The 20,947-nt window shown below is 42.1% G+C and overlaps 1 protein-coding gene and 1 pseudogene across 1 annotated transcript; one reads left to right on the top strand and one right to left on the bottom strand.

Moving 5' to 3' along the window:
* Positions 1–1,895: 1,895 nt before the first annotated feature.
* On the top strand, positions 1,896–18,138 carry LOC148140745 (uncharacterized). Its single transcript, XM_087979020.1, has 3 exons — positions 1,896–2,552; positions 12,015–12,448; positions 18,057–18,138. Exons 1-3 carry the CDS (start codon positions 1,896–1,898, stop codon positions 18,136–18,138), a joined length of 1,173 nt encoding a protein of 390 aa, XP_087835146.1.
* Positions 18,139–18,159: 21 nt separating this feature from the next.
* Positions 18,160–18,844, bottom strand: LOC148140744 (uncharacterized; annotated as a pseudogene).
* Between the last annotated feature and the right edge of the window lie 2,103 nt (positions 18,845–20,947).

The raw sequence follows: 20,947 nt of genomic DNA, 5'->3' as shown, positions 1-20,947 counted from the left end.
CCCCTTCCGCTGTGAGGCAGCAGTGCTAACCACTGAGCCACCATTCTGACCAAATACGAATTGTGGTTATATCAATCTCACGAATTTCAAGGTCGGTGACAAACTGGTAATAACATTGGGCTAGCAACCTCGTAATTCTTGACCAAAAGTCTTGGTTATAAGATAATGAAATTTATATTCTCCAAAGTACTGGAATCGTGAAAATGCCGCAGGATGACTGTATAATAAGTTTTGTAAACTATTCATCTATTTTGTAATGTCGGTCAGGAATACTTCTGATGTTCTGACATTCGGTTTACCTGATCTCGCCTTTATAAACTAGACGACAGCAACATGGTTGACTCTAAATTGCCCGTGGAGAAGATGATCCAAAGACACTTGGACAGTATTAATGTGAAAAAAATAATAGTTGTTCTGCCATTTACACTTCAAGTTCATTTCGAAAAATGGCATATGCTTCAGAAAACTTCATCAATGATCACGTGAGTCATTGTTAATATGTTTCATCTAATCCAAACAGTTTCTTCGCTTTTTCGTATCTAACCTATCTCCAACATTGTAATGAAGTGAAGTGTGTTAGAAAATGGGCAAATGTACTTAAATCCGCGTAGCTTCCTGTTTAGGATTGTGTTTAGGCTGCAGGAATGGACCATGTTCCCGCAGGAACACTATGCCTGACTCCAAGCCAGAAAAACCTCACACCTTGAACTGACCAACTAAACAATGACTGACAGATTTCTTAAACTGATGTCGCGATTTTCAAAACTGCAGAAGAGAACGCTTTTACATTTCTGTTCTCATTATCACCGTTTGTCCTTGAGGGAAAATATCGTTGGCTGTTTTATTTTTCTTCGAAATTTCAGGATGGTCCTATGGTTCAAAACAGGCAAGCTATCCACAGAATAAGTCACTCGGTCACGAGCATGATTAAGCTGTTATGGTAACTTGCCGTACACAATCTGCAATTTTTGGACGATTACACATGAAAAGAAATTGATCTGAAGCTCCCATAGCTTGGTTCTTTTTTTATTCTTTTTCTGACAACGGCGACTATACTGTTGTGGTCCTTAGTATTTTCACGTATTTTAGACTTTGAATTATTGAAGCATCAAGCTGTTAAGTAAACAATTTAATTTAGAATTTATTTTCTGCCATGCATTATTTATTCTTAAATAACACATTCAAGTGTTTGCTTCCAGTGCAGAATCCTGATCAAACAATAAGTTTAGTTAATTTCTAAATGCAGTAATACATTTGCAAAACTCAATGAAAGTTATATTGATGTTTTTTTCTCGCAGACTTATGTGTAATTTCCTATTAATTATCTTCCTTGCAGTGAACATACTGACGTTTTTCGTGCTGATTCATCACAAGTGTGCACTACTTGTTAATCTGGTCGCCATGGTAAAAACAATGACTGCAGATGCTGGAAACAAGATTCTGGATTAGTGGTGCTGAAAGAGCACAGCAATTCAGGCAGCATCCGAGGACAGGCAAAATCAGACTCCCTGAGATTCTTGTAGAGAGAGGAGGAAAATTTTGCCTGTCCTCGAATGCTGCCTGAATTGCTGTGCTCTTCCAGCACCACTGATCCAGAATCTGGTCGCCATGTCAGCAGCCGATGTACTCATTGTAATCATCGATCTGATATTGAGACAGATTCCCATTGTTTCCGAGGAACAGTTTGTTTCTGTGCATTCGACCACTTTGTGCAATATCCATGCTGTGCTTCTTTATGCAGTCACAGACTGTTCTGTCTGGTTCACAGCTGAGTTTACCACGGATCGATTCGTAGCTACTTGTTGCCAGAAACTGACAACTAAGTATTGCTGGCAGAAAACAGTGGCTATTAATCTAGGAGCAGTGATTTATCCTAACAAATCAACGGAACACCCATGGGATCACCAATCTCGGGACTCATAGCAGAGGCAGTGATGCAAAGGTTAGAACAAACAGTCCTACCACAAATTCAACCCAAACTCTGGGTCAGATATGTCGATGACACGTTTGCAATCATTAAAAACACGGAAATAGAAAAAACACACCGGATCATCAACGCCACACTCATAGGAATCCGATTCACGAGAAAAGAAGAAAAGGATAGCCAACTCCCATTCCTAGACGTGATGGTACAGAGAACACCGAACGGAGAATTCACTACAAGGGTATACAGGAAAGCCACACACACAGACCAAGTCCTAAATTATGAAAGTAACCACCCCAACACACACAAACGAAACTGCATCAGGACACTATTCAAAAGAGCCACAACACACTGCAGTACTCCAGAACTGCAAAAAGAAGAAGAGGAACACCTATACAAGGTATTCGCCAAAAACGGATACCCGCGCAACTTCATCAACAGATGCCTACGAGAAAGACCACGGAACGAGGACATACCACAACCAAAAGGACTAGCCACACTACCATACATCAGGAGCATCTCAGAACTGACAGTGAGACTACTGCGACCCCTAGAACTCATAACAGCACACAAACCAACAGCCACGCTCAGACAACAACTCACCAGAACGAAGGACCCGATACCCAACATGAGCAAAACTAATGTAGTGTACAAAATACCATGCAAAGACTACACAAAACCCGATATAGGACAAACAGGAAGACAGCTAACAATCCGCATACATGAACATCAACTAGCCACGAAACGACACGACGAGCTATCCTTAGTAGCCACACACGTAGTCAACAAGCAACATGACTTCGACTGGGACGACACTACGATCATAGGGCAAGCCAGACAGAGAAAAGCCAGGGAATTCCTAGAGGCATGGCATTCATCCACAAACGCCATCAACAAACACATCGACCTGGACCCAATATACCAACCACTACAGCAGACAGCTGAAACTACAACCGGAAGCAGCAGGGACAGACCACTATAAACACCGGAGGAAACATCAAAGAAGCGCTTCGCAGGAGGCTCCCAAGCAGTGATGATGTCGCCAAGCCAGGGGACGAAACGTTTGCAACAAAAACTTCCAGCTCGGCGAACAGAACCACAACAACGAGCACCCGAGCTACAAATCTTCGCACAAACTTTGAGCAGAGATTGTGCTGAGTTATTTAAAGAATACTGTCTGAAATTTCATATTCACCAATCAATACTGGCTTGATAATGCACCCTGAGTTCGTAAGGCAACAATGCAGACTTTTCAATCACAGTTTTGGGCAACAATTGTGTTTTTGCATCACATTCTCACCCCATTTGTACCCTTTATTTTGATTGTGTCACTGAATCTTTTCACTGTAAGCCACATTGTTGTGGCCAGCAAAGCTTGCAGAAGACTTAGAAGTCGGAACAATAAAGAGAGTAGCAAGGTCCCACAGATGGAAAACAGAAGAAAATCCATAACTTTACTCTTTGCAATCTCCAGAAATTTCATACTATTATGATCTATGTTCATGTTGTATTCTCTATGGAGTCGCATGTGGTAGATGGGTTATAAGTCTGTATTTCTCCCGTTTGCTGCACAAACATTTGCATTTCTGCTGTAACTCTGGCGAAGTTTGGAGAGCAACTGAAAAATGTGATGACCTATCCATTTATGTTCATTGGAAAAGTAATTAAATTATGAAATGTATTTAATCCCTTACATTAGCATTGTTGGCATTTTTATGAAATATTATTCCTACTAGATGTCACTGACAAAGTTAGCACTTACACACACACACACACACACACACAAACACACACACACACACACACATACACAAACACACACACACACACGAACACACATGCACACACACACACTCTGGGGGAAAAAAAAAACAACTGCATATTATACAAGACACATCAAGAGTCTGAAATCATCCCACCAGACTCAGAAACAATAGGAAACTTTTGCCACAACATTAGCACACTAAGCATGTTTTTTTTTCCACAAAATGATATAGTTAACTGCCGACAAACTACAAATTGCAATGCAAGTATTTTAACTTGAAGACTGGGGCATTTAATTTGTTAGCTTCAGTGTGATTTCCTTATTGATTACCTGTCGAGAAATTGAGACTGAGTAACATTGAACATTCCCACGCTATTTGGTAATCCATGGAGAGATGATTAGAAAGGCAATGACAAAACAGCTCCGTCGATAGTCATGTGCCGTAATATAATCAAGCACAAAAGAAGTTGGGAATATGAACTGAGGATTGTAATCAACTTGCTTTAGCTTCACTTTTTGATTCTGATCACTAATTCATTGTCAGTCAGAACTGAACATTTTAAAAAGAGATTTGCATCATGTGAAACCTTGAATATCCAGACAAGTATTTTATGTCAGTGAGAGAAGCACATTTTATTTGTTGGTCTGCAACATATCACAGCTTTTGAATATTTCAATGAAAGTCTTCTAGCAATTTGGATGCAGTGAGTAGGTGGAGTGTTTTCAGCCAATACAGAATTAAAGTAAATCCGGATTCATTAATATTTTCCACAAATGTATTTGTCACATTTCTGCACATCAATCGTCTTCCATTCCCAACAGATCTGTAAAGGAAGTCGTAAGATGTCAAAAAGTGCTGACCAGTCCAGTAACTGATGCACTTGTCCACAGAAAGTTTCTATTAAAAAAGTTGTGGTTATTCTCAGATAATATATTTCCGTTATCTGCAGAGCAAAAAGGGGAGTGATTATGGAATTTATAGGTCAGCAAGGGTAAATATTTGTCTTGTATTGAGAAAAATGCTTTTGAATATTTTACATCTTCCTGTACAGGCTGGTGGTTTTCCTTTAGTGTCTCTTTATCAATGCAGCACAACTGAACTGAAGAGATGGACTAGAGCATTATCTTTACATTTTTGAAACATAAACTCTATCGTAGCATTCGGTGCCAAACACAGTCTTCTGAACTAGAGGTGACTTCCACCATATGTGTCACTAAATTCCGCAAAAGCCGTTGTCCAGTTCCTAAATATGGTTCCACTTTGTTTGATTGAATCCTTCGAAATATACAGTTATGTTCGGGATTCGGATCAGAATGTTAAAATTAGATAACTTCTTCCCCCAAGCAAACTTCTATCTTCCACTAATTTTCGAAATATTGCTGCCAGGCACTGTTTTAATGGGATCATTTTCATTATATGACATTCCCAGGTAGCAATCAATCACACGGGGACTTTACTGGTTTCACTGCTTGCGACACACACGGCGGCCCTTCCCAGTTTTGAAACATCAAAAACAGACATGCTTCGACTGGACTGGGATAGAATCATAAGTTTTCTTCAGCAAAATGATATGTGACAAAGTAATAAACATTGTTTCATCACTACATTTTGTAGACCGTGTTACACAGAACAGATGACACAAACCAACGCCTGCACTTACTTGGGACTTTGTCTAGGCTATGAAAGCCACACCTGATTACTGATTATAACGTGATGATGTTTCCATGTAGAAGCTGCTACCTCACCGCCTATCCATAGGCAAGAGTTCAATATCGTTACCTTGCAGAGAAATAGATTTGGCAAAATCAATGAATAAGAAATGTCTCAAGGTCAACTCAGAAGTTAACTGCATGTTGACTTTCCTCTCTGAGTGTCCAACGAGTCCAGGTTGTTGCTTTAAATGGATAAAATATGCCACGCTCTGTAAACCAACACATGTGTAATCCCATGTAGAACATACTAAGACACATTGGAATATAACTAAGCCTTTCAGCTCAACAGGTTATTCCGCCATCCAACGCAATCATGACTTGAAACACTTCAATATAATTTCTCAAAACATTACCATTAACCTGAAGATATTTGGTACACAACATAGCGCAAATATATATGTAATTAAAGCTGTAGACAAAGTATCTGTGCCTCTCTGTGATAACCAATGCCAAAGGTCTACAAGCCGCCGGCTAAAAGTCAGTTCTCTTCAGTTTAGACTTAATTTGCATTTTTTATATGTTACAGCTCTCGTTCAAGATATGTCAAATGGTGAAATGTCTCACCTGAACCTATTCAGCTTATTCGTGTTTTCTGTTTAGTGGCATTTCATTGAGATTGTTCTCATAACTCGAAACTTTGGCGACAATCTGGTGAACATATGTAGCACTCCCTCCACCTCAATATATTTAATGTGCTGGGAAGACTTCAGCAACAGTCAAAATAAGCTCTGACGCAAACAAGCATTCTTTTTGTACACCTGTCTTCAAATCCTCATTAAATGCAGTCTAGAATTGTGTTAGTCTAAATCATAGCGTTCCTGCAACTGCATGTCAACTGCATGTCAAACATCATTACCACTAAGATGATTATTATTCTCTACCTACTTATCGCATTGTTTGTAAAAGATTCTAAATTTTGCCTCTTTCTCTTGCAAGGCCAACAGTTGAAGTGTTCCATCATGTCTCTCCTGCTATCTTCCCAAATACTTTTCTGATATTTGTCACCTTCTATGTTTTTGAGGATTCATTCTAGAATCAGTGGAATGTTGAAAGATAACGAGCAATGCATCAGCTATCTTTGTAGCAATTTCCTTCAGCACTGAAATGTGGAGTGTCAGGTTCCAAGTGTTTTATCCGTTTTCCGTCCTTTTAATTTTACTAGTACAATGATTTTGCTGATATGATTTTCTTTCATCTCATCTTTCTTCCTTGGAACACTCGTTCTGCAAAATGTATTGATTGTATTATATTTTCCCTTCTGTTTTAAAGCAAGCCAATTAAAGGCGGTGGTCTTGATTAAGTAGTGTGTGTATTTTGAAAAATATTGTCGGACGTTCCCCAGCTTCAGCCAAGAGCAAAATATTACCAAAGCACAAAGCAGAAAATGATTTCTTAATGAATACAAAAGTGTGAAATAATGGATACACAAAGGAAGCTTCGCCGCAAGTGTGAAGAGAAAAAGAATTTCTAAACAATTAGATGAAATTTCCCGACATTTTGGTACTCAAACGAAAATATAGACCACTGATAACCTGTAGCAGGTACTCAAATGAGGTTTTGTTCTGACAACATTCCATTCAGAACATTGTTATCGCAATCACCATGAAACCTAACCATCCATCCAGAATGTGATGGCTTGACTTGGATACAATAGTCGAGTTGGCATTGAACCTATTTTTCATAACTAGTTATCGATGAAAGTGTTTTAACTTATCAGGATCCAGTATGTTTCTCTACACACTTTCTCAATTTTAATACCCGGTGGATTTACACACTGTGTTGTCACGGATTTTGAATCCCCGCTGTCGAAACCCTCCTTTAAATTGTGCTTTTGTGTAGTAGCCCACAGATCGGATTGGAGACTGACATCACCATCCCTAGATATCTCTGATCTCATCAGCATGTCAGACCAATAGAGGTTCAGGTATATTGGTTATTATGGAAAGTCACCGGAAGTTTTCATTTGTCCACTTTTAAATCTTGCAAAACCTCAAATACATCATTTTATTTAAAAAATAAACAATCCTTTAAAGAGCATCACATTCATAATTTCCAATTCTGTATTTGCATCCTCCTTCGCTCCAGCAAAATGTGTGTTAAGTAATCATTTATCACTTTAACTAAAGTTCTCTGGGTTCCCACACAGGTTGCAACATTCGTCCCAATAAGAACTATAACTTCCTTGGAAATTGTAATCCACTTGATATCATTCTCACAAATGCACCTCCACATACCTTGATACTGTGTTATCCTCCCTGTTCCAGGCATTGCACACATACATTCAGGACACCACCAGCGCCTTCTGCCTCCTCCAAGACATTGGCTTCTCTGGCCCCCAGTGCCTCATCTTCACCATGGACTTTCAGTTACTATACACATCTCTCTGCCATGATGGAGGCCTCCAAGCCCTCTATTTCTTCCTCTCATGGCGTCCCCACCAGTACCTCTCCTCTGATACTCTCATTCATTTGGCTGAACTGGCCCTCAACCTCAATACTTCCTCCATTGAATCCGCTCACTTCCTCCAGATGAAAGGTATAGCCATGGACGCCCGTCTGGGCCACATCCATGTCTGTCTCTTTTTCAGTAACGTTGAACAGTCCATGTTCCACAGCTACACCGGCCCCATTCCCGATCTTTTCCTCTGCGACATTGTTGACTGTCTTGGCGCCACCCCATGTTCACATGAGGACGTTGACCAGTTCATCAACTTCACCAACCCATTCGAACCTGAACTTGAGTTCACCAGAACCATCCCAGTCACCTCCCTCAACTTTCTCGACCTCTGCATCTCCGTCAATGGTGACTGACTAAATACAGATATCTTTGACAAATGCACTGACTCCCACAGCTACCTGGATTGCACCTATTCCCACCCTGCCTCTTGTAAAAATACTGTCCTTTAATTCCAATTCCTCCACCTCAGCCGCATCTACTCCAGGAGGACCAGTTCCTCCACATAACACACCAGATGGCCTCCTTCTTCAAAGACCGCAACTCCCTCTCCCATCTGGTCAATAAAGCGCACCTCATTCACTTCCAACACCTCCATCCTCGAACCTCACGCCTCCAACCACAACAAGGACTGAAGCCACCAACTTCCACTGCCATCGCACCATCCTCCTTCATTTTCAAAACCGACAATAGGACTCCACCACAGGAGGTTTATTTCCCTCCACACCTCTATCCATTTGCCATAACGACCACTCCCTCTGCGACTGTGTTGTCAGGTTCACGCCCCGCACCTGTCTCTTTTCCCTGCCACCGCAGGAATCACAAAACCTGCTCACACACCACCCCACTCAAATCTGTTCATGGTCCCAAAGGAGACTTCCGCATCCATCAAAGTTTTACCTGCACTTCAACAGATGTCATTTACTATATCCATTGCTCACAATACAGTCTCCTCCAGATTGTGGAGACAGGACGCCTACTTGCAGAGTGCTTCAGAAAATATCTTCGGAACACCGGCACCAACAAACCCCACCTACCATTAGTGACACATCAATTCGCCCACCCATTCTGCCAAGGACATACAGGTCCTGGGCCTCCTCCATCACCACACTAAATAAATAATGTTGGACGAAGAATGCCTCATTTTCCGCCTTAGGACCATCCAGCTGCTCAGCATCAATGTGGACTTCATCAGTTCCCTCATTTCCCCGCCCTCACCAAAATGCAATTCCAACCATCCAACATGGCATTACCCTCATAACCTGCCTACCTGTTCATCTTCCTTCCGACCTGCCCACTCCACCCCCTCACTGGTCCATCACCTTCACCCCATCCCCATCTACTTATCGCACTCTCAGCCACACTCCTCCTAGCCCGAACCCCTCTCACTTATCTCTCCAACTCCTCGGATCACAAGCCCGATTCCTGATAAAGGGCTGTTGCCCAAAGCGTGGATTATCCTGCTCCGTGGAAGCTTCCTGATCTGCTGTGGTTTTCCAGCACCACACTCTTGACTCTAATGTCGAGCATCGCAGTCCTCACTTTCTCATAATTCGCCCTATCCTGACAGCCAGCATTTTATCATGGCCTGTCTGAGCTCACCAAATTGTTGTCTCATGCTCCCCCACACTTCCTTCATTCTTGTCGGTCTTCCATTGGTTTGCTTCCATCGAACCTGTTGTCCACCTCTCCTTTCCTGTTTTTAAATGAATCACGATTATCCCCGGATATCTGGGCGAGCAACTTCTGCATTTCACCTGAAGGTTACAAATATGAGCCTTTATTCTCGTAGTTCATTTTTAACTCCTCACATTACTCCAATATACTTTTCAGTAGCTGTACATTTTCACCAGATCCACCATAGTTTAACAAATTCTGCTAGTCCCAATGTAAAAACTCTTTTTGCTGATCATTTTTTCTCATTTACGATGTCAAATTTAAACCATATAGTGGTCACTGTCATTTAAATGATGCTCCATTTTCACCTCAAACTTATGTCGAATATCTCTTCCCAAAATTCGATCTAGAATGGCACAAGCCTTGTTGGACGACTTGTGTCATCACAGAAAAAAACAATCCTGTATAAAAGGAATATTATTATTTCTGATTATCCCAACCAAGTACTGATATAATTAACTCATTAATATTTATTTAAACGTGTTAGTGAATTGGTTATATATCGGCCCCACAATTGCTCACTGGCTGGGTTCTCTATTACAGTCCTAACTAAATGACTGCTGCCCGTTTATTCCTATGATCTACCCGCAAACCATCCATCGGTTTGAACAACATCCGAGGACTTTCACTGAAATTGGTAAATCTGTCTCACAGTCAGGTAAAATAACAGTCTAATGTTGTCCCACTGAATAATCATGGTGAACAACATTCAAGGAAGCTCTAACGGTGTCAAGGGCAGGGAATCAACTCAGAGTGGGGCAGTTCGAGGTTCACCAATAAATATGGCCCAACAAAAGGCGCAATCAAGCTGCTCGGTCCCAAATTACATACTTGCTGGAGTAATGCTGTGGAAGGTGATGAGAGAACCAAAGTGAGGAAAAATAAAGCATGATTGACCTGAACCACACAAATGGCGGAAGGAACGCCAGCATCAGTAGCAGGCATTTCTAAACATGAGGTGTCAACGTGGTGAAGCTCCGAAACAGCATAAAAACAAGTGATAGACGGGGATAAGCGATGCCACAAACTGCAGATCAGATGTAAATTCTACACTCTGTCACATCCAGTCGTGATTGCTGGATAACAAGTCACTGGAAGAGGATGTTTTACAAGCACCCCATCTTCAACGATAGAAGAGCTCAGCACATCTTTCCAAAATATAAGTGTAAAGCATTCACAACAATCTTCAGCCAGAAGTGTCAAGTAGCTGATCGAACGCATCCTGCGTCCTGCCTTGAAGCAATTCGATTAATTTCAACATTTGGATCCTATGCTTGCAAAAAGTGAACATATGATTTTTTTGTGCAACTTTATGGAAACTTCAGCCGCTACCATCCTGACAGGCAAGGAATTCCAGATTCCCATCACTCTCTGAGGGAAAATGATGCTCCGTACGTCTCCTCTAAAGTTCTGCCCCGGATTTCAAGTCTGTGCTCCTTGACGATAGAGCCCTCCATACAGGTGAAACGTCTCTTCCGACTCAACTTCCATCCCACCTTCAAATTCAGTTGGTCCACCTCAGATGACCCCTCCCCTTCCATGACCTCAACATTATCATCTCTGGCAACAGTCTGCAAATGGGCATCTACTACAAACCTACAGACTCCCATAACTACTTGGACTGCACGTCCTCCCACCCAGCAACCTGCAAAAACTCCATCCCATTTGCTCAATTATTCTCCCTCCACCACATCTGTTTGAATGAGTAGACATTCCACTTGCGAGCATTCCAGTTGAGCAGCGATTTTGATTAATTGCTTTTCCTCCCTCCATCTTCCAGACATCTCTCTGCCACACCACCTCCATTCCCTATTCCACCACTCTAAAATCCGCCTCACAGCACAGAAAGAACAGAGTCCCCCTTGTCTCCACCTACTTCTCCACCAGAGTCCGCATCCAACACATCATCCTCAAACACTTCTGACAACTCCAAGACCCTACCACCAAGAACATCTTCCCCTCCCCATCCCATCTGCCTTCCTCAAGTTCTGTTCCCTTTCACAGTTCTTGGGTCATGCCACCCCCGTCACTGAACCCCAAGAACCTTGCCTTGCTTCCAGAAAAAATGCAAAATCTACGAGCACACCACCCACCTCAAATCCACCCAGGGCCCCAAACAGCCCTTTCAGGTGAGTCAGAGGTTCATCTGCCTTTCTTCCAACCTAGCTTGTTGCATCAGGTACTCCCAATGTGGTCTCCTCTACATCAGGAAAACCGATTATAAACTTTGGCAATGGCTCACCAAGTATCAAGCCAGGTCCGCAGGGGCCAACCCGACATACCAGTCACCACCCAATTCAATTCCCCCAAACTGTCTTCCAGGACTTACCACAACCAAAAGGACGAGCCACACTACCATACATCAGGAGCATATCAGAACTGACAGCCAGACTACTGCGACCCTTAGAACTCATAACGGCACACAAATCAACAGCCACGCTCAGACAACATCTCACCAGAACGAAGACCCCGATACCCAACATGAGCAAAACTAATGTAGTGTACAAGATACCATGCAAGGACTGCACTAAACACTATATAGGACAAACAGGAAGACAGCTAACAATCCGCATACATGAACATCAACTAGCCACGAAACGACACGACCAGCTCTCCTTCGTAGCCACACACGCAGGCAACAAGCAACATGAATTCGACTGGGACAACACTACTATCATAGGGCAAGCCAGACAGAGAACAGCCAGGGAATTCCTAGAGGCATGGCATTCATCCACAAACTCCATCAACAAACACATCGACCTGGACCCAATATACCAACCACGACAGCGGACAGCTGAAACTGACAACCAGAAGCGGAAGGGACAGACCACTATAAAAACCGGAGGAAACATCAAAGAAGCGCTTCGCAGGAGGCTCCCAAGCACTGATGATGTGGCCCAGCCAGGGGACGAAACGTTTGCAACAAAAACTTCCAGCTCGGCGAACAGAACCACAACAACGAGCACCCGAGCTACAAATCTTCGCACAAACTTTGATCACCACTGGTATCCAAGGGCAGTCTAGGCTCTGGGCATGGGTCTGTCTGAGGCCAACAGAAATACTCTGAATGCGGCTACTCCACAGAATCCAGGAGATGCTCACGGTGACTCCGCCAACCAACATTCCCCGTTTTGTTTTAATTAACACTTGGTTTGGCACTTGTCTGGATTCCCCAGACCAGCTGTAATTTGTGGGATCACAGAGTTACTCAATGCGGGGACAGACCCTTTGGTCGAACTCATCCACGCCAATCATTTGCCAGCACTCAGACCATGTCTCTCCAATCATTTCCTCTTCATATATTTATCTCAAGTCCTTTTAAACGTTGTAAGTGCACCAGCCTCCACAATTTCCTCTGGAAACATTCCTTATATAGAACATAGAACATAGAACATAGAACAATACAGCACAGAACAGGCCCTTCGGCCCACGATGTTGTGCCGAACTTCTAACCTAGATTAAGTACCCATCCATGTACCTATCCAAATGCCGCTTAAAGGTCGCCAATGATTCCGACTCCACCACTCCCACGGGCAGCGCATTCCATGCCCCCACCACTCTCTGGGTAAAGAACCCACCCCTGACATCTCCCCTATACCTTCCACCCTTCACCTTAAATTTATGTCCCCTTGTAACACTCTGTTGTACCCGGGGAAAAAGTTTCTGACTGTCTACTCTATCTATTCCTCTGATCATCTTATAAACCTCTATCAAGTCACCCCTCATCCTTCGCCGTTCCAACGAGAAAAGGCCGAGAACTCTCAACCTATCCTCGTACGACTTCCTCTCCATTCCAGGCAACATCCTGGTAAATCTTCTCTGCACCCTCTCCAAAGCTTCCACATCTTTCCTATAGTGAGGCGACCAGAACTGCACACAGTACTCCAACTGTGGCCTAACCAAAGTCCTGTACAGCTGCAACATCACTTCACGACTCTTGAATTCAATTCCTCTGCTAATGAACGATAATACTCCATAGGCCTTCTTACAAACTCTATCCACCTGAGTGGCAACCTTCAAAGATCTATGTACATAGACCCCAAGATCCCTCTCTTCCTCCACCTGACTAAGAACCCTACCATTAACCCTGTATTCCGCATTCTTATTTGTTCTTCCAAAATGGACAACCTCACACTTGGCAGGGTTGAACTCCATCTGCCACTCCTCAGCCCAGCTCTGCATCATATCTAAGTCCCTCTGCAGCCGACAACAGCCCTCCTCACTGTCCACAACTCCACCTATCTTCGCATCATCACTACCTTATATGCACTACCTTCTGCTTGAAAACTTTGCCTCATTGGTCCCTTTCAAATCTTTCCCCTCTCACCCTACCCCAACACCCTCTAATTCTGGAATCCCCCACCCCAAGGAAATGACTCTGTGTATTTACACTATCCAAGCCCCTCATGATTTTATAACCCTCTGTAGGTCATGCCTCAGCCTCAGATACTCTGGGGAAAACAGCCCCAGCTTATTCAGCCTCTCCCTATCACTCAAATCCTCCAACCCTGGCAACATCCTTGTGAAACATTTCTGAACCCTTTCAAGTTTCAGAACATCCCTCCGATGGGAAGTAGTCAGAACCGCACACAATATTCCAAAAAAGGGCCTAATCAATCGTGTGATGACCTCCCTGAAATGCAAAAAGTCATCAAAACATCTGCAAACTTGCTAACTGGAATGGTATGGTTGGCCAGGGTGCGTGGGGATTGAGAACACCTGCACTTGCTCCAAGAGGCAATAAAATTATGAGCATTCTCTATCCTCTAATATTGGCAAACTGTTGTGATTTGTCTAAATCTGAAACAGAATGCTGGAGACACCCAACATGTCTGGCAGCATTTGGAAAGAAAGAGATAATATTTTGCATCCAATAAGAACTCTTCAGAACGGATTTCAATCACATTAGATTCAAACAGTTCAAATGTTTCTCAAGCATTTTCTGAATCTGTACCTGTCTATATTCTGTTGTGATGAAACGTGCTTGCCCCTTTCAGAGATTGCATCTTAAACTATTGCACATCATTAAATCCCTCGACACGATCTCATGTTTATATCCCCATAACTTGCTGTCACATCTACATTCTACTGAGTACAGATATAATCCATGGAAACACCCTTCAGTCCAAACAGTCATGCCAAATGTTATCCCAAACTAAACTAGTCCCTCCTACTTGCTCCAAGACCATTTCCTTCCAAACAATTCCTATTTCTATATCTATCCACGTTTCATTTAAGCATTATTATTGTGCAACCATCCACCACTTCCTCAGGAAGCTCATTCCACATATAAACCACTTTCTGCATAAAAATAATTCCCTCTTATGTCATTTTTAATTCTCTTCCCGATTACCTTAAAAATATGTCCTCAAGCCTTTAAATCCTCTATCCTTCAGAAAAGCCAACCATTCACTTTATCTACACTTCTCATTATTTTATAAACTCCTGTCAGATCGCCTCTCAATCTCCTACACTCCAGTGAAAAATGTCCCAGCCGTTCCCTGAATAAGAATTGAAGTGTGGTGTTGGAAAAGAGCACAGCCGGACAGGCAGCGTACGAGGAGCAGGAGAATTGACGTTTCGAACATAAGCCTGTCTTCTGAAATTCTTGATGTCGAGCTTATGCTGGAAATCTCGATTTTCCTGCTCCTTCGCTGACAACGCAAAGCCATTGCATAAGCTGCAGTCTGTTAACTGTGCTCTCATTTTCATCACCAAAATTGCCACTATTTTGAAGGTCCCAAAAGAATAAGTCTCAAACTCACTACCCTTGCAAACTTCCACCTCACCTTCAACACATTTTCGAATCTCCTTTCCCTAAAAGCCACAATCAAACCTTTCCAATCACATTTCTATCTCTGTTGCAGTACCAAAATAGCTGTTGTCAAAATCAGCAGAGCCATCGGATTGATTCAGTTTCTTAATCTGTTTTCAGATTTTGAAATAATTCATCTCACCATTCTCTTCCAATACAATTCCACGTCTTTCAGCTGCATGAGACTGCCCTTGCAAAAGCATAATCAGGGAAAGAATAGGACCCCTTAAAAATCAATGAAGTCGTCTATGTGTGGTGCCACATGAAACAGCGCAAATCCTAAATGAATAATTCTTGTCAGTATTTACCATGCAGAAAGATATATAAATTAGGGAATTCCAGGAAACAAATAGTGATGTCATGAATAGAGTCTACATTGTAGAACAGGAGTTGCTGGAAGTCCTAAGATGTATCAAGACCGATAATTTCTTGAACATCATCACGTGTATCTCAGGACAATGTGGGAAACTAATGAAGAAATTACTGGGCCCTTGCCAGAGACACTTGTATCATTAATAGCCACAGGTGATGTGCTGGAAGCACGGAGGGTGGCTAATGTTGCGTCATTTTTAAAAGAAAGTTAGCAAGGAAAAACCATGGCATTACAGACTGGTTTAACATAATGTCAGTGGTTGTAAGTTATTCGAGGGGATTCTTAGAGATGGCATTGACAAGCATTTGGAAAGGCAAGGACTAATTAGAAATAGTCACCATGGCTTTGTATGTCGGAAATCATTTCTCAAACATTTGACTGATTCTTTTGAAGAGGTGACAAAGTATCTAGATGAAGGCACAGTGATATACTTTGTCTGCATGGGTTTTACTGACATCTTTGCCAAGATTCCATATGGTAGACTGATTAATAGGGTTAGATCACATCGAATCAAGGGAGAGATAGCCAGTTGGATACAAACTTGATTTGATGGTAGGAGACAGAGTGAAGATTGTTGTTTCAATTTGAGACCTGTGGCCAGCAGTGTGCGACAAGGATCAATGCTGGGTTTATTGTTGTTCATCAATTATACCATTGATTTTGACGAGAATGTAGGAGACATGATTAGTAAACTAGGGGATGACACCGTAATTGGCAGTGTAGTGGACAATGAAGAAGTTCATCTCAGAGTATAACAGAATCTTGACTAACGAGAGCAGTGGACAGAGGAATACCAGATGAAATTCAATGCATATAAATTTCTGACATTACATTTTGGGAAGACACACCAGGACAGGACTTGCAGTTAATGGTAGGACCCTGAGGAGTGTTGTCAGATCAGTCTTAGGGGTGATTGGACGTAGTTTCTTTGAAGTGGTGATACAGGTAGAAAGGCTGGTGAAGATGGCACTTGGCATCCATGCCTTCATCAGGCAAAGTCTTCAGTCCAGGAATTGAGATGTCATGTTACAGCTGAAAAAGACATTGGTGAGGAAACATTTGGAGTACTGTCGGAAGGATGTTATTAAATTGGACAGAGTGCAAAAAAAATGATTTACAAGGATGTTACTGAGACTGGAAGTCTTGAATTATAAGCAGAGGTTGAATAGGCTGGGACGTTTTCCCAAAGAGCGTAGGAGGCCGACAGGTGATCGTATAGAGTAATATAATATTGAGCAGCATACCTAAGGTGGAAAGACAAGGCCTTTTCACCACAATATGGAACTCCAAACCTACAGGGCATAGGTTTAATGTGAGTGTAAAGATTTAAAAGCGACCTAAGGGACAAATTTGCATACAGATGGTGGTGTGTGTGTGGATCAAGTTGCCAGTGAAAGTGGTGAATGTGGGTACAGTTACAAAAGTTAAAAGACATTTCAACAGCTACATGGCTAGGAATGTTTTAGAGGGATATCGGCCAAATACAATCAAATGGGACTAGTTCAGTTTCGGAAAACTGGTCAGTATAGACAATTTTGCAGAAATGCCTGTTCCCTTGCTGTATGACTCCATCTACTGTAAAATGTCTCGTGTTGTTTGCCATTATACACTCCATAAACCTAAGGTCATATTGACTTCACAAAATTCAAGAGGTCCTCGTAAAGACAGGGAAAACTCTGTTCCACAGGGAATGTTGGTACTGCCACTGAATTCTCTTATCAAGTGAACAGAAATGATGCACTATGATTAAATGGAATCTTGAGCCGGAGAGCCAATGTATAAAATTCAGTATGAATGCAAGAACTTGTGCACAGCTCATTATCATAGTCGAGTCCTGGGTGTGATTAATCGAAGTACTACGAGCAGAATCAACCCCTACTGTCAAATGTCACTACATTGTGATAATAGGTTGAGTGAATGGGTAAATAATTTGCCATGTACAAAATATTCTGCTGTACAGAGAGCTTCCCGTCAATTAAACCTAGTCTTTGACTCCACATGCTCTGAGTTTCGTCATGAATGTACTATATTCTCACTGATTGAAGGTCTTTAAAAAACACAATCATGTTACATCTCCTGCGTTACCCTTATCTACCTTTCCTGTTACTGTTCAAAGTATTAAGAATGGACACTTTCTATTTTGAAATAAGCACTGGCGGTTTTATTTTAAATCCTATTTGCTGTTCCTTGGAGTCAATTCTCTATTTGAATATAGATTTCACACCACTATTATGTAGTTCCTTATACATAATTTATTGTATTAGTTTTAGTTCCCTTTTTATTTATCAAAAATGCATTTAGAAATCTCCTGTTGACTTGTTTCTCTGTTGAACAGTGCTTCTGAAAGGGATACTGGAGTTCTGAGAATGAAAGCAACCAATGATCCAGTATTCCGGTATGAACAGAAGCCAAAATAAATAGGATTGAATTCATCTGATTCAGTCTTGTGCATAATTAACACTAGCAATAATAGAAGATTCAAGCCCCTTCAATCTCACGTGAACTTGCTGGTGTCTCTGTAAATTAGAAGATCGACTAAATCCCTTCTCACACACCGAGCAGATGAATGGCCTTTCTCCAGTGTGAACCCGCTGATGTGTCAAAAGCTCAGATGACAGTGTAAATCTCTTCTGACACACAGGGCAGATAAAAGGCCGCTCCCCAGTGTATACACCCTGGTGTGTCAGTTGGTGGGATACATGGGTGAATCTCTTCCCACTCATAGAGCATGGAAATGGCCTTTCCCCTGTGTGAATTCTCTGGTGTGCAATTAGATGAGGTGACTTTCTGAATCCCTTCCCACAATGAATGCAAGTGAATGGTCTCTCATCAGTGTGTACCCGCTGATGTGTCTGGAGGATCTAGAATTGACCGAATCCTTTCCCACATACAGAGCAGGTGAATGCCCTCTCCCCAGTGTGGCTGCGTCGATGATTTTTCAGTTCAGTTGGGTAACTGAAACCTTTACCACAAACAGAGCAGGTGAATGCCCATTCTCCAGTGTACCTACGTTGATGATTTTCCAGTTTGGATGGATAATTGAATCCATTCCCACATTCCCGACATTTCCAAGGCTTCTCCATTGTGTATATGTCCTTACATCTCTCTCGCTTGCATAATCAATTGAATCTCGTCTACACACAAAAGAGTTGATCAATTATTCTGCATCGTAAGTGTTATTTTTGAGGCTGCATAAATTATAAAACGTTATCTCACAATCAATCTACTGGAATAGACTCACTTGAGTTTGCGTGTGTGTTGTTGCTGCTCCGGTGACATTAATTCAGGGAATATTGTTTTCACAAACTGAACAGGCAAAAATTATCTCCTTCCACATCCAAAGGTAGATGGCATTCGGGTCTGATGAACTGATTGATGCTGCCAGATCTTCATATGAAATTTGGTTTGAATTTCCCATCTGTAAATGCTCTTCTTCCAATGCCCTGGAAAAAGGAAATCAGAAAAGTTATCAGTGTTATAACAGAGTGAAGTTCAATTGATTACAGAATATACTTGCTGAACTTGTTTACTTTCAGCTCTATATTCCCTTCCCACTCACTCACTCACTCACTCACTCTATTTGTCTGTATCCTAGCATGATACAGCAACTGCTCTTCCCAAGTCCAAAAGAAATTATAGACATGTTAACACAGCTCAATCCATCTTGCAAACCATTTTCCTATTCATTGACTTCATCTATACTTCCTGATGCTTTGGAAAAGCAGAAAAATAATCAAGGACCTTCCTATTCTAATGATTCTTTGTTCTACGCTCTTCTATCAGGCAGACACATCGAAAATATATGAATTTTGTTTGCATTGAAACAACAGCTTTTTCCCTGCCATTACCATACTTTTGAATTGACCTCTTTAGTGTTAGTGTTGATCTCTCTCTGCACCATCTCAGCAGGTGGAACATCGTATCCTGCATTCTGTTGTTATCCTCATGCATTTGTACAGAATGGTCTGGCTGTAAAGCAGGTAAGCCATCACTTTCAACTGTACTTCAATACATGTGACAATGATAAATCAAATCAAATCAAATCAAATCTGCCTCTTCTCGGTGTCAACATCCAAACCCATCACAGCATTCAAACTTATTTCTCTTTTGGTTGACTTTCCCTTGTTCCCTCATGGACTATGACTGGCTGTATTCATTTCTCCACTTGCTGATTCCCCTGAATATTCTGAATCTGACGATGTCAAGTTCTATGCATAATCCTTTATCTTTAATATGAGAATCTGTGTCCAATCTATCTGTGCGATCATCAGAAATGTGCATTAAGAGGCTATTCCGCTTTCATCAGCTGACGCCTCACACTTACAATATTCCTGCTTGAAATTAGATATGTTAAGTGAATAAAAATAAATCACTATCCAGTGTAAAACTGAGTCAGACAGACAGGAGAAACGCGTCCTGCCTTCTCAAACGTAATTAAGGATGGCCAACATGTAATGGCCTTGACAGAAATACCCACAACCCAAGAACTAAAACAAACCCTGGTTTGCAAGTACTCAATAAATTCTGATCACAAAAACCACGACTGTCAGTGAAAGCAGAGGAAGCCGTTCAGACGGTTGCACCATTCAGTTTTTATCCTGGCCAAACAATTCCCATGTCCTCGCTCCTTGGGAGTATTTGCATGGCGCCTGAATGAACTCGAATCTTCCGAGGTGATTCCTAAGAGCACTGAATCAGAAATTTAGACCGATTTACCTTTCAAACTGGAATAATTTCAACGAGAGATATTGTGAGGAAGATTCAAAAACTGCTTGCGCATACACAGAAGACAGGGTATGGCCGTTTTGTTTTAATGTTGCAGGATAATGGTGCCCTCTGCGATTCCAGACGCTGCAGAGTATAAATAGCAGGAGGGCAGCAAAGCACAGGAGCAAAAAGCCCTGCCTTCTCTGGGGAAGCAAGTCCCATAGAGGACATGTGCCTTGGGCCTTCCGGAAGTTGACTCGGGTCGGTTTTTGGGGGGAGGGGATAGCAGTGAGAGCTGGTTAAGATTGCTGGTGTCGGGGCCCGAATCAGATTTGCTCCGCCTGGCTATTTGGCGTCTGTGGTTCAAAGGGAGCAAGGTTACCATTCACTTGGCCCTATCGCACTTTTACCATACTCTCGCCACGAGTCACCGATCCCTTTTCTCTTGTCCACCGCATCTGGTTCGAGACAAAGGAGCATCCGGAATGCCCCGCTGCCCGTCCTGGTGAGCATGCGCTC

Source organism: Chiloscyllium plagiosum, unplaced genomic scaffold, assembly GCF_037043375.1.
Source record: "Chiloscyllium plagiosum isolate Xiang-an unplaced genomic scaffold, Cpla_swu_hap1 HiC_scaffold_35, whole genome shotgun sequence".
NCBI classification, from domain to species: Eukaryota; Metazoa; Chordata; class Chondrichthyes; order Orectolobiformes; family Hemiscylliidae; genus Chiloscyllium; species Chiloscyllium plagiosum.
The sequence above is the reverse complement of the archived record's forward strand: the minus strand, read 5'-3'. Positions and strand labels throughout refer to the sequence as shown.